The following is a 25739-nucleotide window of genomic DNA, read 5'->3' as shown; positions in this document are numbered from 1 at the left end:
TGTCAGTCTTAACTACATACAGCGACGTCACCAAAATGTAGAAAAACACCAAAATATATTGGATATGAAACCATTTGGATAATCAATTACACTATTCCATTGACTACTGCGCAGCATGATAAATGATATCACAGAACAGATGTTCTTATTATTAGTAGGAACTTGTGGTTTTCAAATTCTTTGCTTTGGATTTCTCGCGTCTGGGATGTAATTTAATGAACACACGACGGCGAGTCTGCGTCTGGAGTATCCCGGAAACTCCAGACCAGGAGTAACCAGCTCGGTCCTCAACGTCGGGAATCGAGCACGTTTTCTACGTTTTCTTCCTTTAATTATATACAGCTCTATACTTGTAAGAAGTGTTTCGTTGGCCCAATTAAGCTGAACGGGAGTATTTTATCCTTTCTCTATAGCATTAAGCTCTTGATAATTTATGGATTCTGGACCCAAAGGTCTAATATTGTGGAACCCTGCACTGGACACACACCGACGACTCTAACTAGTAGCTGCTGATTTTCAAGTATAGCTGTGACAAACACGTAAAATAAATAGTACTGATAGAGCCCTTGTCTTGTGGTTTGTAACAGGTATCGCTTTTGCGCAGACAGAGCGGTCGACTGTCATCGAGCTGTTGTTCTCGACAGGCTTCTCTTTGTGGATCTCGCCTCCCTCTCCATCCCTCTCTCTCTCATTCCCTGTCTCTCTTTCCAAGAGTGAAGAAGAGAGGAGAGGGCAGCTTGCTCACACACTATAATGCTTTACTCATCACGCGGTGAAAGTCATGAATGCAAGTTGGATCTGAAGACCTGTTTTTGAAGGAGCAACAACTAGCCAAATGCTGGGCTTGAAAAGTATCGCTGGTCGTTTCTGATTAATTTCTGGCTGTATTGGCCTGCATCGAAAACCATCATGGATCTTTCATTTATGGCTGCACAGGTAGGGCACTGCCATTTTTCACTGTTGCTTAGTTGCTGTGATCCGTGCTGCTTGACTGTGACTAGTGTGGCGTCAGTGAACTTTTGGTGTTATTAAGGGTGTGGCAGTGAATAAAAAGTTATTTCAAAATCCGGTAACAGATTTAGTTCACGAAACAATCTGACAGCTTGCTTCTTATTATCACGAAATTAATGTTTCTGTTACGTATTTTCCAGCATGCATGCCGTGCTATTTTTAGGAACTAGGTGGAAAATTAAAGTACGAAGGTCTACGTTGTTTATTTGCTATTTCTTTACAATATGGTACATTACAGCGCCAAAATATATAGCCTTGCGTGATAAATATTAGATCCCATCTCAACCCTTTAAAGATTGAATGGTGTTTTTTTTTGTTCTACTGACGTCTTCATAACATCGAAGAAAATCGTCAATATATCTTAAGGGTGACTTAAAATTACTTACCGTTCCAGTTTGTACAGTAAACAGTATATAAAGGGTGTTATTAGTCCCCTTTGTCATTTGTCCTTTTTTTCTCTTTGAAAAAGGGCCGTGGTAGTCTCATGTTATTGTAGGTAGTTTGTAGGCGGTGTTTTGCGCCGCTCTAGTGGGCAGGACACGGACCTTCACTCGCAGAATAGCTTGAAGGTAAAGGTACTGTAACCATGACAGCGATCCCTGAGGTCGAAGTGTCTGAAGTCTTCGGATCAGCATCTGGAATTCCAGGATCCTGGACGTTGTTAAAAGAGATCCCCTCTATATTGTACTAGGGTGTATTAGAATACAATTATATATATGAGCGATTATTATAGCCTCATGCAGTAGGTTGGAAAGATAACAGAACAGTCGAAATTAAGGTTGTGCTTAGTTTAATGTTGCTAGGTGACCTGATTATCTGTAGATTTTGCTATTTACTTGTAATTCGATTATTACAATTAATTATTATTAGAATATTAGATGTTTTGGTACTAATGCGCTTCAAGAACTAAAATTACCTAAAGTACACTGAAGTGTTTGTAGAACGATATACAGGTGGAGAGAGAACTGTCAATCTACAGTCTAGTTCAGGTGGGTAGCTGCGTCAGCATGCGTAGGCTGCAAAGGAACAAGTAATAGGTTTATTCCATGCTGAAAAAAAGAAGAAAGAGAACACAACGTTTCGGCCGTGGAGCCTTCTTCAGGTGACAAGAAGGGTCCACGGCCGAAACGTTGTGTTCTCTTTCTTCTTTTTTTCAGCATGGAATAAACCTATTACTTGTTCCTTTGCAATCTACAGTCTAGCTCGTTTCCTTTCTGTCGTTGATAAAAACGAATAGCGAGATTGTACAGTAAGTACTACCGTATTGATATAGCATACTAAACGCAAAACTAATCCCTTTTATTGTAACAGTATTCCGATTTACCCACGATTAATATATATATATACAGTGCGTTACTTGATATTGTGGTGAGTGTTTAATTTTTAAAATGTGTTAAAAAACGTTTAAGATTTGGCATTGATTATTTTAGGAAAAGTCCCTTATTTAATTAAATGTCCTTTTCAGCAGTTATATATATTTTTTCTATTAGGGAGGAATATAATATTTTACATATTTGTTTTCTCTAATATGTTTATTTGTAATTTTGTGAAATTGCAAAAATTAATTAAACTGTTACAGTGGAGTCTTTTGTGTAATGACGTTTCCAATTAACGAAACAAAACGAAAATAGTTTTAAATGCATTCAGTTAATTTGATAGTAAATTTAGTTTGCTGATGAATAAATACAATTATGAAAAGTACTTGCTTTCATAAAGCTTTTTAAACAGTTATTTTTAAATTTATCTTCTGCCTTTAATGCATAACTGTCCAGTTCTTCAGCTGGACAGTGTTGGGTCCAGTTGTCATTGCAGCCTAGCTTTCACCTACTTAACTATACCAGTCACTGGTCCAGTTGTTCTAGATAAATATGATATTTCATCACTGACTGAAGACACATACAGTATGAAATGAATGCTACTGGAACCCAAGGACAGTGAAGTCTGCATGTAAAATGCACCTAATTGCATGTATGGTAAAAAGGTACTTTGTAGCACCAGTCAACAGATATATTGATAATTATATTACAGTATATCAAGTATTCTAATAAATAAAGGTTGGAGCCGTTGGGAGAAAAAAAAGTATTTTTAATGCACAGCATTAATCTGCAGTATAGTTTTTCACTACATCATTCTCAGTTTAGGATTTTTATACAGTGTCAGATAAATCCCCTTTACTTATAGACAGAGGTAGAATGTATTTAGGAATCCATCTGTTTCCTTGGATGGCTGGGGCTGCAGAAGACAATTGTAATTAAATTACCCTAAATTATTACAGTGCTGCTCCAAAGGGAAATGGAGATGAGCAGCATTGCCTGAATTCTGTATTAAATGTTGCTGCTGTCCCTCTGGGTTTTTGCAGTCATAAATCTTTAAGGGTGTGTTCTGAAGCTAGTGTGAAAGCTCCCAGGCTGGTATTCATCCAAATTTGGACAGGACATTCTTCTGTGCCTTGTGTATTCATTAGATTAAGTAATATGTAACTGACATTTGGGGTATTGTGTTTATATATCCATTTAAATAATTGTCTTTTTAGACTTAAACATATTGTTTTTTTACTTGACACATGCCGCTTTGTTGGTTATTCGTTAAGTGGTGTGAAGTATAAGATAGTAGTGTGGTATCGTGTACACTAGTAGTAGACAATGTACAACAGTAATAACGTGAGCCAAACTACATGCTTCTGATGCCATCAGATGTCAGATACTTACTGTATAAATGTGTCTTCCAACAGAATGTAATAAACATTACACATGAAAGGAACCCATTCAACCCATATGTATTTTTTCAGCAGCTAATCTACGTAAATATCTTGTCTAGCTGTTTCTTGAAGGAAACCACCTTCAAGCATTAACAACATTGCTGGGCAGCTTTTTTTCTGTACTCCCACAGCTCTTTGTATAAAGAAGTGCCCCTTATCTCAGTGTGAAATATACATCCCAATGGTTTCCACTTCTTTCCTCTGGGTTTTATTTCACTGTTGAATGACCAGCACCTTTGCTTACTTAAATCAGGTCAATTTGTAATCTTCTCTACAAGGAAGTTCAAGTATAAAAATATTCAGTTGTTTTATCTTGTAACCGTAGAATCTTCTTTTGAGCCTGTAAGTTATCTGGTTTCTTTTCTTTCTGGACCAGCAAAAAGGTTCTAGTATCTTGGAAACTAAAATTTTGCACAGTATTCTAAATGAGCTGTTACTGGTACTGTACATTATACAATTTTAATATAGAATTCTACACTTTTAATTATATATTGTAATATTCTCTTTACATTTGTATTGCTTCCCCACATTGAAAGTTTAAAATTATTTCCGTGTAGACTTTAAAATCCTCATGCTCACCTATAAGGCTCTGCATGGCTTGGCACTTCAGTACCTGTCTGAATTATTATCACCCTACTCCCCACCTCGCAAACTTCGCTCTTCTAATTCTGCTCTCCTTACTGTCCCCCAAGCCCGTCTACATTGTATGGGTGACAGGGCCTTCTCCTGTTACGCCCCCAAGCTCTGGAACTCTCTCCCCAAGGATATCAGAGAGTCACCTTCTCTAAACTCCTTCAGACCCAGACTCAAAACCCTCTTCTTCAGAAAAGCCTTTACATAACTGGTTCCATTCTTCACCCCTCTGCTCTTCTTAGTACCACCATCCACGGTCTCCTCCATATATTGTAATTGTGTTTTATCTTGTGTATTCTTCTTATTTATTGTTGTTGTCATACTGTAAAGCGCTTTGAGAAGCCACCATTAAAGGCGCTATATAAAATAAAGTTTATTATTATTATTATATTTGTCTACATAAACACTTTAGTGTTTTGATGGTTTGAATTTAATGAAACTCAGGGAGTACCTTACTGCTGTACAGAATCAATTTGAAAGGTGGGTAGCTGCATCAGCATGCGTAGTTTGCAAAGGAACAAGTAATAGGTTTATTCCATGCTGTAAAGAGAAGAAAGAAAACACAACATTTCGGCTGTGAAGCCTTCTTCAGGTGTGAGAAAGACAGGGCAGACAGCAAAGATTAAATAGCACAGAAGAACAAAAGCTGGGAGAGGGGAGGAGGCAGGGGGGGAAGAGAGGCAGAGAGGCCACTCAGTACAAAGTGCAGAAAGGTGAAGAAAGATGTGAAGTCAAAACCTGCATGAGAATAGAGAAGATTACACGAAAACAAGTCGGTCATTGAGAGAAGGGAGATGGTGTGAACCTAGTTTCAGGATGAGTTTTGTTTCTATTGTTTTTCTCTAAGTTGAGAAACCCTTCTTTGAGAACAGAGACAGAGAGATCAGTGTGATCATGGCCATCTGAGGTGAAATGAGAAACTATGGGAAACTATGAGAAACTATTAAACTATTTCTCCAATCCCATAGTTTCTCATTTCACCTCAGACGGCGATGATCACACTGATCTCTCTGTCTCTGTTCTCAAAGAATGGTCTAGCCCTGTCAGTGGGATAATGAGCTCCAATTCAAGTCCACATCTGTTCCTCAGGGAGAGGAGACTGAGACATCAAAGTGATGGCACTTCATCACTGGAGGTGTCCTGATGAGTCCAATTTATTTGTGTTAACAAGCCATCTCATCCAGTCTGCCAGTGTCCAATCTCCACAGCTTTTCTAAGAAACTGGCTCAAAGCATAGCATCGCATCGATGTCTAAGCATAATAATAACCTTGTGTACAAATACACCACCTAAGTCAATCTCATAAATAGCCTCTTCAAGCTCTGTATTTTCCATGTTATATTTGTATAGTAGTTTGTTTTTGCTGCATGCATTTGTATCAATGTGGGACTGGGAGGAGTTGCGGCGAACACCGATGAAAGTCGACGGCCCTTCTGAGGGGGCAGAGGCACCGGTGTGAGGTTAGCAAAAACCCCCCAAAAAACACAAAAAAAGGAGAAAAAATGAAAAGGAAAAAGCAAAATGCACAGCCTTACACAGCGGTGTCCAGGCTGGACTGTCTCTATTCAGTGAGGTCCAGCCTGGGGAAAAAATAACCTAATAGGACAGTAGTATCCAGTCTGGATTATCCTTATTTAGGGGGATTCAGATTGCAAGAAAAGGAGAAAGAGACCAAAACAAAAACAGAACTCAACCTGTCCCAGTGGAGATACACGGCAGGACAAGAGAAAAGAAAAGAAAACAAAAATAAAATGAAGAAAAAAGATAACCTTAGGTTTGGTCACAATCCCCTCCGGGACTGTCATGGGAAGGTTCTCACCTTGCGGGGTCTGTTTGTCCCACAGCTCAGTGTATCTTAAAGGGCCCCACAGCTGCAGCGCATCCTTAAGAAGCCAGGGCAGCTTTGGTTGCTAAGGCAACGTGCCACCCTTAATCCAGGGCTCTGCCTCCACATTGAACACGCCCCTGTGTAACGCTAATGTCAACAAGCCTCTACTTCTGCTACACCAAACATCTATCAGGTGCAAATCAGCTGCCAGGTATTTGGTCAGTTCTGAATTTTACCTGTGTCATTTTGAATTTAAATTGACATCTTCTAGAAAAAAGAAAGAAGACTCTCTCATCCTAGCGTTAATCCTGCATCAGCAGGGTCCACTTGTCGGCACACCCATCTCCATTTGGTGGTTTGAACCAAATCTTTGAGCTGACGTTGCCATTAAATGCGACCGAGAATACTCCAACTGGTGCGTCGCTCCGCCTGCCGTCAGAGTGGGGTGGGGGGAAGGAGGACAAAGTAATGTAGCCAATACATAGAGGGGGATTATAAGGAGGCATAGGAAATTTGGACAGGACGCCAGGGTTATACCCCTACTCTTTTCGAGAAACACCACCTCTGTGGAAAATGACCACAGAGAGTCAGGACCTCAGTTTTACATCTCATTCAAAAGACAGCACTTGTTTACAGTATAGTGTCCCCATCACTATACTGGGGCATTAGGACCCACATGGACCACAGGGTGAGCACCCCCTGCTGACCTCACTAACACCTCTTCCAGCAGCAACTTTAGCTTTTCCCAGGAGGTCTCCCATCCAGGTACTGACCAGGCTCATACCTGCTTAGCTACAGTGGGCTGCCAATTGTAAGTTGCAGGGTGACATGGCTGCTGGCTAAAGAACAAAGAAGACTAATCCTCTTAATTTGGTATTAAAGACACTGACTACTCCGTAGTCACATGAATAAAAGTTACCATACTTTTATCATGACAAATTGATCTGTTATGGCTGGTTATCAAAAGTACTAAAGTAGGCTATTTTTTAAATGTATTCCTTAGAAAATGGGAAATAATTTTTTTGCACCTCATTTATTAAAATATTTGTCAGTGGTGAATGCAGAGATACAAATTGCATTTGCCTCAGGAACAGGTGTGTGAGAGCCTTGTCTGCTACAAACAAGACAATAAGGTAACCATTTCATTAAAAATTAAATTGCTTGCAGCCTTCTTGTTTTAAATGTTTCCATAATGGACATTGAGCAGAAGTTAAATCTGTTTTGAAATGCTTAAGACATTTTTTAAGAAAAGCATGGATCATTCTATTAATTTCTCCATACTGGCAAACTCTCATATGTTTAACTATTTTCCAAGGTTTCCAAAGTGATTAATTGCACTGGAATTCTATTTTTGCAGTATCAAGGATACAAAAGGCCAGAGGCTTAGTTAGTCACAGTAGCTAGTATTTTATAGTTTGAAATAAAAAAGATTTTCTCCATGGTGGTTGAATAATGTTCTAAAATCAAATGAGCTATTAGATAACACTTTCTTAAAGAAAATGTCTTAAATGACATCTTGACAGTTTTATCTTTAGAAAAATAATTGATTTATTCATGCATTAAAAGAGCCAAAGAAATATATGAAAATGCTTTTCATAGCCATTGACAGCAGTGTGACAGTGACAAGCTTTCAGAGGCCATTTTCAAGACCTGTTTTGCAGATCTGCCATAAGATGTAAGAAATAGTTAAGTTAATACCTATCAGGAATATTACTGCAGGTTTCTTCCTTGTGTCACTGAAAGCAGATAGTAAGGAAAAATGTACTTTAATAGAAATGGATGATGATAGCGTTTTTAACTACAGTTGTTTGTTGGCATTTTGGCAGCATCTAAAAATGGTAAATTCTTATTTGATTATTATACAATTTCAATCATGTAAAGATAATTATGCACAGCAGGGAGTTTTAGAGCCTGTCACTGTTGTACATAATTATTGCATTTGCCTTCAGTGGAGATTTTTTTTTAGCTTGCTGTGAGCCAATGTCTATTTTATAGCTCATTTAGAACTTCACCTTGTACCACACATATCAGAACTTAGCCTGAATAATGACTTGGAAAGTTTACATAAGAATGTTGGCAGTTGAGTTAGAAAGAATAGTTATGTGATGTAGTATTATGAATTAACATTTTGCACAAGAGGTCTCAGGCTGTCTTTGTGACTAGTTTTTGTACTTTAGCATTGATACTTTAGAACTGAACATACAGTGTATTTAAGGAACAGGAATAATGTAGTGAGCATTGTTAAACCAAGGAATCACTCTTCTAAAGCAGCTTAGTGAAAAGGAATCTCTTGATATCTAACATGATGAGTGAGCATTTGGTATGAAAATTCATCTCATATAAATTGTCTCACAGAAGAAATATATACAGGGTGGAGTTGTTTCATAAAAATAATCCTTCCTCTGTAAATGCGTTACACCAAATATATACAAATTTATATAAAAGTCACAATGTTTGTGTGTTTGTTTTTTATGCATTAGAAGACCTATTATCAGATTGACTCCAATGTGGCACACAGATGCAGATAGAAGGAAAGCATTTGCGCATGTATAGGTTACAATTCTCACATTTATGACCAGAACATTTTTATTAATCATACAGTCTTTACCAGATTTAGTAAATAGGTGCATGGTGAAGTCTTGGATCCTTGTAACCTTTATTAATATAAATAAACACATTTTCCTTTTCATTCATATAATTGTCTTCGCTTTCAGCTTCAGTACATCTACATCATCATTTTCCCTTTCATTAATCACCTTACCAAAGATATATTCCTCAGCAAGTTGGGATTACATCACCCAAACAATTATATTATTCAATGCTAAACATGCCTCCCAAGGAAGAAACAGTGTCTAACAAGAAAACCAAGGATACAAGTCCAAAAATAGCTGCAAGGACAACTCAGACCCAAAAAGACAGGAAGATTTCCTTTCCTTGGCAACGCCGTGTACTTCAACTGTGTACTTCAACTGGTCCTTAAGTGAAACTGGATTTTACCTTTACTGCAAGAAGACTCATCCCCCACAGTGCACAGTATCAGAAGAGTGTTGAGATCACGTGCCTCCTGCTGCCTACAATCCTGTTTGCTGTTTTTAATGTTTCCCCATCTTTTTTGCTTTGTCTTTATTTTAGTTAATGATTTAAGATGTTGGGTACTTGAAAACATTCCACTCTCCACAACCTAGCTTAAAATGGCTGCTCTTGGAGCAGTCAAAACAGCCAGAGGAGCTGTTTGCTAGAACTGAGATGACTGTGGCAAGCACTTTAACTCAGATTTGCCTACTACTTTGCCTCGAGTGAACAAAGGGAAAAGGAAAAGGCACTGAATATTCACATATTCATTTCTCTGTAAAAGGTGTTCTCTGGTGTATCTCTGGTGTTCAGTCTTGTTATTCTTTGTGGTCTTCAGTCCACTGTTCTGGTGGGTGTTTATTTATGAAAGAAGAGCAGTTGTTTAGATCTGAAGGACTCCCTTTATCTGCTCAGATGGAATAGCAATGTTATTTTTTAAGAGAAAAATCTCTTCTGATACCCGTTTAACTTTTTACCGTTTAATTTTTACAAGGTTTATACTTCTGTAGATATAATGTTGTTCTAGCTGTTTAGATAAGTGGGACATTCTGTGTTTTCTTTTTTTTCTGATAGGAAGGTATGTACTTTATATATGTTAAAATTTTTTCTCTCACTTGGTGTTTTCATCCCACTATTTTTGAATATGTAGGGAGGAGTGACAGTGTTTTTTGTTCATATTGTTGTCAGGTGTCATTGATTTGATAACATAAGGATGGAAACAGAATGGATTCCTGTTCTACTTGTTGTTTGGAATGGTGGTGTTTTTTATTAAGAAACAAGGTTAAGAATTTCTATTTCTCTTATTTTGTCTTTCCATTCTTTCTAAGTAACAGCTAACCTGGTACAAAAGGTAATGTCTATACCAGAGCCTGCCATCCGTAGCATTAAACATACTAGAGAGCACTTCTTCCTTACACTGGACTCTGGTCCATCACCAGGACTATGTACCCCACAGTAATGTCAGTCCCCACTTATACAGTACACCTGGGTTGACTGGAGTAACTGGTGTAAAGTAGCTCACTCAAGGGTGTCTGCCACAGAGACTTGAACCCTCAGCTTGCCAGTCATGAGCCGCAAACTTCACCAATTACAGTAAATTCTGCCACCCCCAGCTGCTTTGTAGGCCTAACTGGTTTTCATTCAAGACATTACAAGGCATTATTTGATAATGGATTTAGTCTCTGATGTCCATGACTGTTTCAGCTTTGTCCTTCAACGTGTGTAGGATACATTTTCAAACCAAATATTTAGCTATCATAATAATAGGAGTCTTGTTTGAAATTGAGTTTTTAATGAAAGTTCAGGAGGAATGAAGGCAGCCGTGCTCATTCGACACAGCTGCTGCAATTTCCACTAATTCTGACGCAAGCAACCGGTCTCCATATACATGTATATCAAACATCACCCTCTCCTCTTCCTCGTTCGTTTTCTGCATCCCTCCTCCACCCCCTCTCCACCTTTGCAGCTGCCCAGTTGGTCGCATGGGGGTCCTATCCTCCCCATCCAACGGCTGGGAGGTTGGCCCTCAGCCAAGCGGGTTACGCCAAATCTTCACATCCCAATAAACGATTCTAATTTCTCCCAACCTTTCGGCTGCTGTCATTCCTCGTGAAATATATAATTAGTATTACTATGTGGCAGCCTCTTTTTCCACAGTGAACAAAAGTGGTTTTAATTGTAAAATTAATGTAAAAATATTAATTTTGAAACAATGTTGTCTTAAATGGAGCATTTTTTTTCAAAAAATGACCTTGTTAGAAAATAATTGTATTTCCTGCTCAGATATTGTGCCAGATTATTTTTTTAGGTTTTTCAGGTTTCAGTATTATTTTAATGGCAATTAGAGCAGTCATTTACTAGCTTGGAAATTCTGAAACAATAAGATCAGCATGACATTCCTGCTTTTAGATCTATAGAAGAAGTATCTCTGTCACATCATGTGCTGGTAAACTACACATTTCATCTTTTAATTCCAAAGTATACACTTCAGAATATCAGTGTATTTGGAAAGAGTGTCAGGTTGCTTCAGTCTCTTAATTTCTTAGATTTTCTCTTGAGCAGGGCCTACATCATGTCTAAGGTAAAGGAAGAGGTTCATAATGACAAAGTGTGCATCACTTGAAAACATTGATTTTACAATTTTGTATGATTTTTTACTTTTGTTAATTTTCATGATCCAGTTACAATAGGTCCCTTTCTGCCTGAAATGATATGTGCTTTAATAGAGACAGGTTCAAAAGATTGGTTGATTGATTGATTGGAATTATTTTTTGCCAGCCTTCAGCAATGGTGATAACAAACAGTGTTTTTACTAGTTTGCTATTTCTAGGGCTCCATCATCAGGAACACCTCTGCTGTCTTTGAAACTATTATTATTATTTCTACATTTATGATTGTTAACAATACATGTTTCAATATGATATACTGTATTGCCATATGTAGAAAAGCTTCTAACAACCCCAGCTTCATCTGATAATTGTTTTTGCTTATTTCAATTCTTTATCATTGTATAAAATTAGTTTGTACTTGTTTGTACCCTCACACCTGAAGAAGGCTCCACGGCCGAAACGTTGTGTTTTCTTTCTTTTTTTTTTCAGCATGGAATAAACCTCTTACTTGTTAGTTTGTACTTGTCTGCATTACTGCCAATAAATTTTGCTGTGGAGTAAAGGCCTACAATTGTGCCACTGTTAATTTATTTTAGTATTTAGATTTACTCTTCTTTACAGATGAAGACACTTTCTGTTAAATGTGGCAAATATAAACTTGGTCTCCAAAAATTCACTTTAATTTTCTTCACAGACTGTACTTGACCTCTTCTTAACACCCTCAATAATACATCCTGTCTCTAATCCCTTGCTTTCATTTTGTCCAGGGTACACTATGGGCTCATTTAATCATGTTTTAGGAGTATCCAGATGTGGTTCTTTAGCTTTGCTTAAAATAGTAGACATTCTAAAGCATCACCTAATATTCTCATTACATAATTAAAAGACAGTAACAATTGTCCAAATACATCTGTATTATATTTAATCAGCTTTTGAATGTGTTTTTATTTTGATAAAATGAATTCCTAATATGTTCACAAAGTATTAACACTTTGTCTCAAAATCATAACTGCTATTGGCTGAATTCAATAAACTTTAAAATGGATTTAGTTAAAAATGAAACTGGACATATTAGTGGCCAATAATTTTCAAATGACCGGTTTTAATTCTTAATATCAAATATATTAGCAAATATCATTTAGTTATTTACTGTACATTAAAGAAAAATAAATAACCATAGACCTCAATAAATTGTTAATTGTTGAAATAATGAGTACTTTTTAGATTAATCCACATCAACAATGAGCACCTGAAACCATGAGTATCCTGTGAGTCTTGAGGGTGCAGATGTGCTGCTCTAGAAATCATATCTTCCTGCTTACTGAGCTTCGGTATAGTGAGACAGAGTCAGAACATCACTTGTGTCCTTCAAGAGCCCTGATGCTTCATTGCCATGGCAACACTTGATGAACATTCCCTGTGTTTAGATAGAAACTTACCCATGTTTGACATTTTAACTACAACAAAGAAAGGGAACCTTTGGATTGGCATTTCTACTGGCAACTGATTTCTAATCTCGAGCTTTTAGTGTCAGGTTTTCAAAGTTTAACGGAAACAAAAAGTTATCCACAAACCAATGGCAGAGCAATTGGCATTCTGAGCATAAAAACACTAGAATTTAAAGAAATAATTTATAATAAAGCTTGAAAGCCACAACTAAGAAAGTATTTGCATGTCAAGATGCATTTACTGTAGTTTGTTGATGAGCATGTGAATGAACATTAATGTCAATTCAACTAAAATAACGTAATATTTTGAACTGCAGGCTGTCCCACCTAATTTGGCTTTTTCCAATGTTGAGCATTTTACTGTGGCTAACATCCTACTTCCATTGGTGAGAATACAATTTTCAGCTGTCACCAGTACTCGGATTTCCCTTTTGTGATTATAAACGGTGTCAGTTTGCTCTGTACTCCTGTCTCCTGAAGAGGGTGGCTCATGATGAAATGACAGTCACAATTCAGATCAGCTGTTTGGTTGCTAAGCTACAGCACAAAGCAGCATAGGTAATGAGAACATAGTGTTAATCAACCAATCAGTTAATCAATATATTGATATATACAACCAGAATATTAATAAATATAGACTATAATGAGAACTAAATGACATTTATATTCACCACATTCTTAATGATACAAAACATAGATTTATGAACCTTTATGTCACTCTTAACAAGAGCATCTGCCACTTATTTTTGCTTTGCTTTGAATTGCAGTATGTTTTTATTGTTGTAAGAGTAGAGTTTTCTATACAAGTTGTCTTAATGAACCAAACAACAATTGAAGATAAAGCTGAAATTTTCAGTTATATAGTCTTATGAGTCAGCTGTTTTAGTCACAGGCATCCATGACAAACAGCTTAGTTCTCCCTCTTAACAAGCTTCTTCAAGTTATATTGATGAAATCTTGAGGTCCTGTATGAAGTATCAAGAAATGTATTTTAAAAAACCTGTGCTACAGTTGAACTGGCATGGTGTACATTAAAAATGGCTTGAAAGTGCCATTCAGCTCTGACCTTCCTTAAGTGACTTTTTACAATAAGAATTGGACACTTACCAGAGATCCAGAGCTTCCTCTCCAAGGTGCTTTGAGTGCTTCCTATAGGCTCTCACATTCTGATCAGTGATATAGACAAATGGGTGATGCAGTTCTACAATATTAAATTATTTAAAATCAAGAAATATGATGACAGGTTCTGTCACAGAGTGAAACAGATAGTTTTCTCAAAACAGAGCTCAAATTTCAATGTTAAAATTGTGGTTCTTTAAAGATCCTTTGTGGTTTTGGTTGCTTGGAGACATTTTTGTACATCATAATTTAAAGCAATCATCTGAAAATACAGTAAAGACAATAGTAAAACTGCAGGAATGTCTATATTTTATTTCTACAAGGCTTTGCAGTGTTTCATATTTTTAGGCGTGTAATTTCTTTTATCCGTGTGTTGTGTTCTGCTGAAGATCCACATGGATTTGTTTTGAATTTTTAAACAATCAATTTTTTTTTCTGAACCTACTGGACTAGTTATTGTTTTCTATTCTTGATTTATGGGATTCTATGTATTGTTTTGTGATTATTCTGTATCAGCAAATGTATGCCAAAGAGTTCAAGATATATTACTTTTTATAATATCAAAAGACAGAATACTGTATATTAGACATTTTAACCCTGGTAAATTGTTTATTTTGTAGATATATCTATTAAAGGTGATTCAGTATTTTCTTAGCTACCCTTTATCTGTGAATCTCCTTAAACTCACAAAAAATGAAACTGTGAATTAATTTAAAATCCGAAAAGGCTGTTTTTTTTCTAACATTTTTATTTTCTTCTAAAATGTATCATTTGAGATGTTTAAGGACTAGCTGGTGTTGCTAATATCTGGGTTGTTGAAGAAGTCGGCTTTTCTCTAGAATCATTTGTATGTGTTGTCAGATATCTGTATCACATACATATCATATTCTATTAATATCTTGATAATATTACTGATTATATTCATCTGTTGATGCATATTACTCAATCTTTAACAATAATCATTGAAAGTTATTTTAAATTTCCTTTTATCTTCTTTTTATATGTTGAACTCAGTCATGCATATTAAACTATATATTCTTTTTCAAAATCAGTATATGTTCCCTCCATTTACACATTTTTTCCCAAATCTTAATCAAAGCATTACAGTTTCAGTATTCATAACCAATAAGTGAATGTATTACTTTAAATGCTAATCATTACAAAATACCCAGTGTAAATTTATCTTTCTGATTATGTAGTTTGCATAGGGTATTGGAAATAATCAAACTCGAGCTGAAGCAGTTATTATCAAATTAATAATATAATGAAGTAGTTCAAGTAAGGACCTGTGTCAGCATCCGTGGGCTGTAAAGGAACAGGTAACGGGTTTATTCCATGCCCAAAAGAAAAGAAAGGAACACAATGTTTCGGCTCTGTAGCTTTCTTCAGGTGTGGGAAAGACAGGGTAGACGGCAAAGATTAAATAGCAGAGAAGAACAAAGCTGGAAAAGTGGTGGAGGAGGGAGAGGGGAGGGGTAGAGAGGCCACTCAGGAAATGCAAAGTGGAGAGGGGTGGAGAAAGGTGTGAAGTCAAAACCTCCATGAGAATTGAGAAGATTACACAAAAACTAAGTTCATCATTGAAAGAAGGGGGAAGCTGTGAACCTAGTTTCAGGATGAGTTTCATTTCTGTTGTCTTTCTGCTGAAAAAGGGAGTTGAGAAACCCTTCTTTGAGAACAGAGACAGAGAGATCAGTGTGATCATGGCGGTCTGAGGTGAAATGAAAAATTATGGGCTTGGAGAAATCTTTATTCTACACAGCCCTAACATGTTTTCTGAAGCAGTCTACTAGTCTCCTTCTGGTTTCCCCAATGTAGATAGCTGAGTTTTTTCTGCAAGAGATACAGTAAATGAGGTTGCTCATGATGTCGTCTGGGTGATCCAGAATTGACCTGAGGGGCCTTGAATGAGTGTGGTGTTAGATATGTATTTGCAGGTGATACAGCGCGTTCTGTTGTAGGGGAAGGTGCCTGGTGAGGATGATTGCCGAGTGTAGTCGAGGGGGCTGTGAACAAGAAGTTTACATAGATTGGGTGGTCGATGATAAGAGATAATTGGGCGGTCAGAAAAAAGGGTACCGATGTAGGGATCGTCCATAAAATAGTAGTTGTTAATGATGGCCCTGGGGGTAGAAAGTGTGTTGGGGTGGTAGGGAAGCACCAAGGGAATGCGGTTGTGAGGTCAGGAGTTCCTGATTGAGTTGATGGGCCCTATCGATAACCTGGGTGGGGTATCCTCTGTTGATTAAAAAATAATGCATTTGAGTGCTTGGTTCTGGAAATCCATGTTGTCACTGCAGATGTTCCTAAATAATATAATATATATTATTGAATTAGATTGAATTATAAGTAGTATTGTACATATATCACATAATCTTGTTTATCTGGAGAATAAAGGAGATTTCATAACAAAGATTACCAAGAATGACCTTGGATTATTTTAGGTATGTCCTGAGGGTCTGAGGATTGATGTCATATACATTTTTGTTTATCACTTTTGGCATTAGTGTTATACACATAGCCCAGATTAAAATCTGTGCCTTTGCAATAATTACCTATGTGTCTGTAGAGTAGATTATTTTATTGTATATCTCTGCCAATATGTGGTGTGTTTAAATTAGAGGGATTAACTTCCCTGAAAGTATTGATTTAAAAATAAAACATTGGCAAAATGCACTGTAAGCAAACTAGATTTGCCAATTTGAGGACAGTGTTAAAATAACTCTGTCAATAATTTAATGTGTTTAATTATCTGTTTGTTACATTGGAATATGAAAATCAATATATTGTGTTTCTCTGTTTGATCATAAAAGCCGAAAAGATTTTGGATACTTATTCATGAAATAAGACAAAATTGAAAATGTGTGCATAATCTTTATAAAAAAATAATGTCCTCATCTTGATATCTATTGTACTTTATGAAATATTCACAGATGGGTTATTGATAATACCTTGAGGGGGTAGTGATTTTCAGTTGAATTGCTTCATGTGGGTTTAAATGTGTGAGGTTCACTGATGCAAGAATGAAGATAACACCGGATTTAAAGTGCTTTACTTACACTGTAATTCATTCCCACTGGAGCTGCTGGCATGAGAGAATTAGAGTAACATCTTCATCTTCTCTCCTAAAAAAATCTGCTATGTGTATTACAGTATTGAAGAAAAAAACAAAGCCTGCATGAAAGTGAAACAAAATGTGATCCTGATTAAAAAGGTTCACCAGGGCAAACACACAGTAATCTACATTTACAGTAATGACAAGATATTACTGTACTGTTCTGCAGTAGTATAACATTATGTAACATAAACTGAGATTTAGCATGAAAATCAGTCTTCCTTACAGGTATATTAAAGAAATTAGATGGGGAATTTTCCTACTGGATAAATTAGGCCAATGGTATGTTAACAGTGATTTCTAATTGTGAATTTATCTTGAAAACATAATTTGCCATGTACTCTAAAACTGTAAATTCAAGAATTGGAAGAATACAAGATAATTTTCTAATTAGAAACTGATTGTAATGTAATGGCCCTGTCTAGATTCTCTTTAAGTCACTTTATACCCTTCATGAAAGTTCATACCACCTGAAAAGCTAAATACACAGTCATATTTTTATCAAGAAAGATTAAAACTTTATTATATTTCATTTTCTAGTCATATGTACAACACAGATTCAAACTGTTAAGTTTGTCACAAAGAAGTTCTGAATTGTGGGAGAATTATGGAACTATGATTATCATATTGTAGATTTGTTTTCATAAAGGTGGTGAAGCAAAGATGTTACTTTCCTCCGGAAAGAAATGGAGATGACTACAAAAGTAGTGAATACTTATAGTGATGCTGAGAGAACTGTTTGATATTTGTATTGATTATGGTATAAGATCACTTTATTGGCCATATACAATTTGTTGTATTAGAAATTTGTCTTTTCACATACCCCAACTTGCTCTCCATGAGACACCCAGACAGGGAGAGAAGCTTGGGGTCAGAGCGCAGGGTCAGCCATTGATACGGTGCCCCTGGAGCAGTTGGCGTTAAGGGCCTTGCTCAGGATCCCAATGGAGTAGGATTCCTCTGCAGGCCACGGGATAGAAACCGGCAACCTTCCAGCCACAGGTGCGGATCCTTAGCCACTGCACTGTATATAATGAAAATAGCGTGAAACCTTAAGTCAAACTAGAGATGGTGATATCCAGTAAAAATCAGTTAAATATTAATAGTTGTTAAGAAAAAAATATTTTGGGGAAGAGTGTGTGCACCCTGTTTATTTTGCCACTTCTACCAATAATATGGATAATATGTAATATTAACTTTTGAAAGAAGAGATTTAGAAGATACCTTGCTGCTATGATTACAAATATCTTTTATTTATTTTATTTATTTTATACTATGCTTACAGACATCACAACAAAAACACAGTACAAGAAAAAAAGAAATACTGTAATGTGTTTCACCCAGGTTTGGTATATTATGATTATTGTATATTCCCCTACTGTAGCAACTCACGCAAAAAATAACTACACCTGAATTTCCCTTTTCACTGCTGTCTCTTCTTCATATTTGTATTTAACTTAATTAAGTATTATGTATTTTAAGTTTGCTCCAAAATGTGTTTTTTTCTTCTCAGATAGCAAGTTTGATCATTAGCATTAGACAGGGGGATTTTATTGCTTAACTTTTACATATCTGTACTTTTTTCTTACAACAACATGTATCGTGTCATATTCTGTATACTTCAGCTCTGCATTATCTGGGCTTTTACTTGATATTCTAACTTAGAAAAATAAGTCATAAAGCCATATCAACCTGCAGCTCACAGCTGGCAACCCACTGAAGTTAAGCAGATGTGAGCCTGGTCAGTACCTGGATGGGAGACTCCTGGGAAAAGCTAAGGCTGCTGCTAGAAGAGGTGTTAGTGGGGCCAGCAGGGGGTGCTCACCCTGCAGTCTGTGTGGGTCCTAATACACCAGTATAGTGATGTAGACACTATGTGAGTAAAAGCCTAAAAATGTACTTTTGTGTACAACCCTGGCACACCTAATAGCTGGGTTTGCTATTGCCTTCTTTTCTAAAGTCCGGACTACATGGTTCCCTTTTCTCTAACTATGATGGAATTCCTTCAGCCTAACCCAGAAGTTATAAGTAGAAACATGTTTCTGAGAGACTAATTTTAACCAGCTGAGTAAATGGGCAATCACCGAACCCTCAGTCTCATCACACATGTATCTGGTCCTAATTTATCTGATTTTCTAGCCGTATATGAGAATCCTTCTCCTGCATTTTTTCTTTTTTTTAAAAGAAGGTAATAATGTGCTATTATAATCAGAATTCATTCTGTATGCAGGCACTTGGAAATGACTGTATGAAACAGTGAATCCCAAATTACATGCACTGAAACAAACATTATTTATGTTGATAACTTAGAAGCAGCTCTCCTGCACACAAAGGGAAATTAACATTTGTAAGTATCCCCTGGGACTACTTAGGACGCAGATGGCTGTGATGCTCAGATCAATAAGATAGTAGCAACAAAATTGGCCTTATGGATCAAATGGCCTTCTCCTATTTGTAGTCATTCATATATGTTTTACATAGCTCTGAAGCACTGTTAAAGAACTTGTCCATGAAAATATATGTAACAAATGTAACACTGATTTAATTGTTTTCCTTTATGTATTTATACAGAGCACATGATTGGAAAAAATGATAACACTTCTCATACTCTAAATGTAGAGATGTATTTGGTAAAAACCAGTGGCAGCACCCTGCTCTTTGTTTTAAATGGACATTCTTAACTGAAGTTCGGGAGGACTACAGAGTCATTACCGACTTTCGCTATACATAACTTTTGCACACATTTTGGGCATTTTTGTCACATTTAGTACATGAAGTGAGCTTTAAACACCAGCGAAGAAAGATAAATCAAGACTCACTGAGAAAAAGAATATGTGCTTCTTGTTTTGCATTCACCTTCTGCATTTTATCACATTCATTCTGTATAACAGAAAATTCTAAAACAAAAATACTCTACTTGTTTTGCATTTACCTCGCATTTGTATCTCTTTTATTCTGTACATGGACTGTGCTTCAAACCACAAGCAGGAAAGTGTAAACAGAAAACAAACAAAAGAGAAAAATGATGCTATTTTTTGTAAATGTTAAAAAAATTCTTTCAAAGTTAAACCATTCCCTAGAGGAGCAGAAACCCCAACTGTATGTTCGTATCTACTTAATTCTACATACTGTGAATCTGAAAGGCTTAGAGGGCTTATATATGATTTTATAAAAGCAAAGTCAGCCAGCCATGTAGAGATCCAGACCACAGACCCAGTGCTTCTGCTGGATTCAGTTTTCATTTATGATGAAAAAAAATATTTTACATGTTACATTTGATCCAGAGCTGACAAATGTACCATTAATTCACAGCTAAAGTACACGAATATACAGATAAATGATTCAGCAAAAAATATTAAAGAATCTTGATATCAAGTTAAATGATGCTGGTTATATTTGTAACCTTCACCACATTTTCATAATAAATATTCCTACTTAAAAAAGGTTATTTTTCAAAATAAATAACATGAATCTGAAAATATTCATGTTATATAATATGTTATATATATATATGAATATATATGAATTAAAAAATATTCATGTTATATGAAAATGTAGAATACATACTGTAAATCTCAGTTCCATGTGCTATAATTCCACATGGCTGTGTCAGCAAAGAAAAAAACATCTAAACGCTTGATCCAGTACAAGGTCGCAGGGGAGCCAGAGCCTAACCCAGCAAGCAACAGGCACAAGGCAGGATACACCTTGGAGGGGACGCTCGTCCATCACAGGGCACACACAGATACACACACACACACTCACACACTGTCATGGGGCCAATTTTCCCAGACACCAGTTAACCTACTAGTATGTTTTTGGACTGTGGGAGGAAACTCAAGTATCCGGCAAAAACCCACATGAGCACAAGGAGAACATACAAAATCCATGGAAATAGCACCCCTGGTCCAGAATTGAACCCAGACAGCAACACTAACCAGTGAGCCACCTTGCCGCAAAATGTTTGGATGCACAAAGATGGTTTCATAATCTAAAGAATTCTGCAAGTAATAGAGAAAAGATTTTAAGAATTATTTTATGTTTCCCTAAGGTCTGCTCTGTTGTAAGGCTGTGAAATTGCTTGTGGGAGGTCCTGAAACGTGCTGCATGGAGGGGTGTGAAACCTCACACTGCAGCAGACATTCTTGCACTAGATTAAAGATGTTGATCAATAGCTGATGAACACTAGCAATAGTCTAACATGTTGGAAGCAGCACAGTTCAGAAAAGGCTTTTCAGAAACTACCAAACGAAAACAAAGGTACATCTACAAATGGTTCACAGACCCAGTGCACCATTACTCTTTTAGAAATAGTACCAGTAAAAGCAGATCTATGTCAGCCTCTTCCTGGGGTGACAGCACTTTAGCAGAACAGATACTTGGTCTGAAATCCTATCTCTTAACGATCAGGTTTTACTGAATTACTTGTGACATTCTTACAGTTAGAACCAAGAACTGGATGGTGTGGTTCAATTATGTAACAGTGATAAAGTAAAAAAGGAAAATTATTTTTTCAGAATAACATTGCTATTTCAGTAATAATGATTACCGATAGATGACTTTTATTTTCAGAAAAATTACTTTTTAATATGCCTTATGATTTTAGATTTTGAATAAATAAACGTTAGGGGGTTTTGTGATCAATATCTTGTTTAAGCACATTTTATTTTTTACTTTTTTAAAGAAATGCTGGCTTATTTCAGCTTCCTGAGATTTCTGAATTGACAGTTGCTTCTGCAACCTTTGATCCTTCTTGTCAACCCTACCTATCTGACATCAACATCTTGTGTCGTGTCTTTTCCATCTCTTAATGGAAATTAACCCTCCATGTCAAGAAATGCAAAACTGACCAATTCAATTCCACATCTTCATATAATACTTCAAAATTCAATCCTACATAATCCTGTATGAATCACTATCCAATTATGTGTGGCTTTGTGCTTTATTGGGAGCATCTCCTCCCAGTGCTCTTATCATTAATGTGGAAGGCCTTATTGTGATCCATACCTGGTTTCTTTCTCACCTTCAAAAAGTACTATTAAACGCTGGTTTTCCTGCAGAACGATTCTCAGGCCATTCCTTCAGGATAGGGTCTGCTATCTCTGCCACACGCAAAAACCTCTCAGACTATTTTGTTCAACAGCCCAGCCACTGGTCCTCGGAGGCCTATCATGCCCACATTAAAACTAACCCTGTCATTCTATAACGAGCATTCATTCACTCCAGATGAACTGAAGGTGATAATTGCACTTTGTTTTTCTGCATTGGTTGTTGGGGTCCCACTTGGTTCTTTTGGGGGTTCTAGACTCCCCATCCTGTTGCGGGGAGATTGGCCTTCAGCCAAGTTTTGATTGATGATTCTGCTTTCACACAGTCTTCAGCAGTCTTTCTCATTCCTCGTGAAAAAAACTATTGTGGTCTCAAGGCTGTTGCGGGCTGGTGATGGATAGAAACTGAACATGTTTAGGAGCTTTTATATAAACAGGATATAATTTATTTTCACATGTGATGTACTGAACGGTTTATAATGTTGTTGCTGCTTGTTTTTTACCAGTGGTTTGTTTCCTTTACAGATCCCTGTCATGGGAGGAGCTTTCATGGACTCACCCAACGACGACTACAGTGCAGATCACTCACTGTTCAACTCCTCGGCTAGTGTCCATGCAGCAGCTAGCACGGCCCACAGCCAGCAGGAGGAACCACAGTCAGTGTCCAGCGATGCTATCTGGCTGTGGATCGCCATCATCGCCACAATAGGGAACATTGTGGTTGTAGGGGTTGTGTATGCTTTTACCTTCTGAAAACAAGGCATTTTAGTTAAGCAGGATGTTTTAAACTGAATCCAAAGTATGGCAAAATTGCAAGGCAGGGTAAACTATAGGCCGCTGTTGTGGATCACCATTCTATAGAAGGATATAGTTTCATTGTTATGTTTTAGATTTCTTCTGTTCACATACCTATAGCACTCAAAACCAATAAATTGAAAAAAGGTTTTCCATTTTTTATCATTACATTATTATAGGACACGTTTTCCATTAATTTATTTTTATACCAAAATCAAGACACTTGAGATATGTCACTTAATTATAACTTAGATAAACAAAGCAGTTTCTCCTAAAGTGGGTGTGTGATGTGAATTTACATCAGAATGAAGAGATACCAGGTGTTAAATAAAAAAAAAATCCAGAAATCTGTTTTCCGTCTCGTAGTACAGTATTTCACACTACATAAAGAAGAATGGTTAATAATTACTGCCACAGAGTGCAGATGAAAATGAATGTTGTAACACGTATTCTATAACAAATGTACAGTACATAGTCTAGAAATGTCTAACACTATATCTAAAGTAAATGCTACTAAAAATGAACTATAAAATAAACAGTAACGTAATAATATTTTGTCTGTTTTTCAACATCCACATCCCTGTCAAATATTGTTTTAAAATCATCCCCTGCAGAAGTTAAGGTTGCTTTGCTTGCCAAAAAGACAGTCTTGTATATTCTTATATATTTTCAGTTTGGATTTTAAAAACTCTTAAGACAGTATTGCTGCTACAGGTCCTCTATAACATCTCCTTGTGTTTTTTTTTCCACAGGATACAGAAAAATAATATTTGTTTTCTTTAGAATAAAAGTCCACCATTAAAGGCAGCAGACTCAATTAGTCTTACAGCCAGAATTTACAGTGAACTTTTCTAGCAATATAAAATTACTATAGTGGTTAAAGTAACCTTAGTACTCCAGGGTGCTATAGTTCATGTTGGGCTGACCTGTGTTGTTCCTGGGTTTGGCAAATCTGATATGGATAATGAGTGATTTTGTACAGCAATGTGCCCAGTCTGCATCAGATACAATAACAATTAAACCATCCTTGTAAATATGAAAGTAGGCTTTTTCCAAATTAGGGAAGGAAAACAATATTTTAGTACACATACTTCCCTTGCCATTAGTAAGGTCTATGAGTGTTTGTATTTTAAATAACAGGGAAAGAAAAGTGTCCCTAGTACAGTACACTGGAATATACTTTTTTTCTGTTCATTCATTTGAAATCGTGGGTGAGCAAAGTTGGTGTATGTTCACATACATCCCTACACCTCACCCTTATCCTCTAAGAAGTGGTGTGCTCTGAATTTATTAACAGGTGCAAAAGCCTTTAAATATTAGTATTTATGAACTCCTTACCAATGGCTATTGTTATACAGAGGTTAGCAGCACTCATGTTTTCATCTACATTGATTAAGCCCCGTTGTTACAGGACTAACAGATGTGTAATGAAGATAACATTACAAAGCAGATACTGTGCATGAATATTCTAACATATTTTATCACCTTTGTTGCTTTAAGTACTATTATAATGTAGGGACTGAAGCTAACTGTTGTCTCTTAAAGTGAAATATATACAGACTGATTTGCAACATTTAATTCATTGCATGTGATTTTTTATGCATTAATAAATATATCATTATTAATTGTTCTCAAGTAATCGGTCCCTTCTGATGCTAAATGCGGGTGAAATGTTGCAACTAAGATAATCACTGTTGATTTTAATGTTATTGTATGTTGATCAATTAATATTACATATTAAGCTTAAACATAAACAACCTTTTGCCAAAAATAGATAAGATTGTTTAAATTCAATTGGCAGTTGCCATGGGTTTGTTACATCTAGTTAAATGTTGGAGTTGAGGTTTTCACTGTGTATTTTTCTTCATATTAAAATTATAGGCTTTATTAATCTTTTCAAAGAAAACAATGTGATTTTTGTTTTAAAATGTTTATGTTTTGAAATAGTACTTCTGAATAAAAAAGTTTATATCTTTTCTTTGGTGACTATGTACATAACCATATTTTTGAGGACAAAAATGTGTGAAGATATATAGGTTGTTTCTATTGTAAACAATATATTTACTAATAAAATAAAATTGGTGGAAATCAACTTACATTTTAGAGTATTTGTATAATATTTTAAATGAACATAATGATTTGTACAAGAAAGCTTTGAGTAAGATGTACATAACTTGAGAAAGTTTATTATATCATTGCACCTATTAAGGTTGCAAAAACCTAATATTTTTAATACAAATGAAGTATTAAAATGCATTGTCTTCACTTATATTAGTTTGTTTTTGTATCTAAAGCACTTAATAAACATTCTTTGTTAAATGTTTCACAGTGGAAATTTTGTTTTCGGAGCAGGAAAAGCAAATTAAAAGTTTACATTCAATATTTAGAACCAAAAGAAATATCTGTATAACATAAACATTTATTAAAACATTGATTTTTTACACCATTTTAGTTTGTATGCTGTAGTTTAATTTCTCTAAACCATGTACAACATAAAATATATACAGTACATGATTCCATAATGGAAAATAAAGAAAGACGAAAAAGTAACATAACTGATGTGATTCAAGTAGGTACTGTAGCTGCGTCAACTTGTGTAGGCTGCAAAGGAACAAGTTAAAGGGTTATTCCATGCTGAAAAGAGACGAAAGGAAACTTTCGGCTGTGGAGCCTTCTTCGGGTGTACAAGATGTGATATCTTCATATCAACACAAACTAGAAACAAACTTTGTAGTTTTTTTATTACAATAAGATAATAAATCACAAACAACTACTAGTTTTATAATTATACATTAGCATTTCAGC

The 25739-nt window shown here is 36.1% G+C and overlaps 1 protein-coding gene across 1 annotated transcript; it reads left to right on the top strand.

The window, feature by feature from the left end:
- The first annotated feature begins 600 nt into the window (after positions 1 to 600).
- LOC148827906 (uncharacterized protein C14orf132-like) lies at positions 601 to 25258 on the top strand. The gene is made up of 2 exons (XM_088925068.1): positions 601 to 936; positions 22665 to 25258. The coding sequence occupies exons 1-2, from the start codon at positions 910 to 912 to the stop codon at positions 22890 to 22892; spliced, it is 255 nt and encodes an 84-aa protein (XP_088781194.1). The 5' UTR covers positions 601 to 909; the 3' UTR covers positions 22893 to 25258.
- The last annotated feature ends 481 nt before the right edge of the window (positions 25259 to 25739 follow it).

This window comes from Atractosteus spatula, chromosome 9 (assembly GCF_055471065.1).
Source record: "Atractosteus spatula isolate fAtrSpa1 chromosome 9, fAtrSpa1.hap1, whole genome shotgun sequence".
NCBI lineage: Eukaryota > Metazoa > Chordata > Actinopteri > Semionotiformes > Lepisosteidae > Atractosteus > Atractosteus spatula.
The sequence above is the reverse complement of the archived record's forward strand: the minus strand, read 5'-3'. Positions and strand labels throughout refer to the sequence as shown.

Excerpts from the sequence above, each read along its gene's own strand:
- LOC148827906 (XM_088925068.1), top strand. The coding sequence starts at position 910 with ATGGATCTTTCATTTATGGCTGCACAG. Across the intron at positions 937-22,664 it reads TTTCATTTATGGCTGCACAG|ATCCCTGTCATGGGAGGAGC; the intron begins GTAGGGCACTGC and ends TTTCCTTTACAG.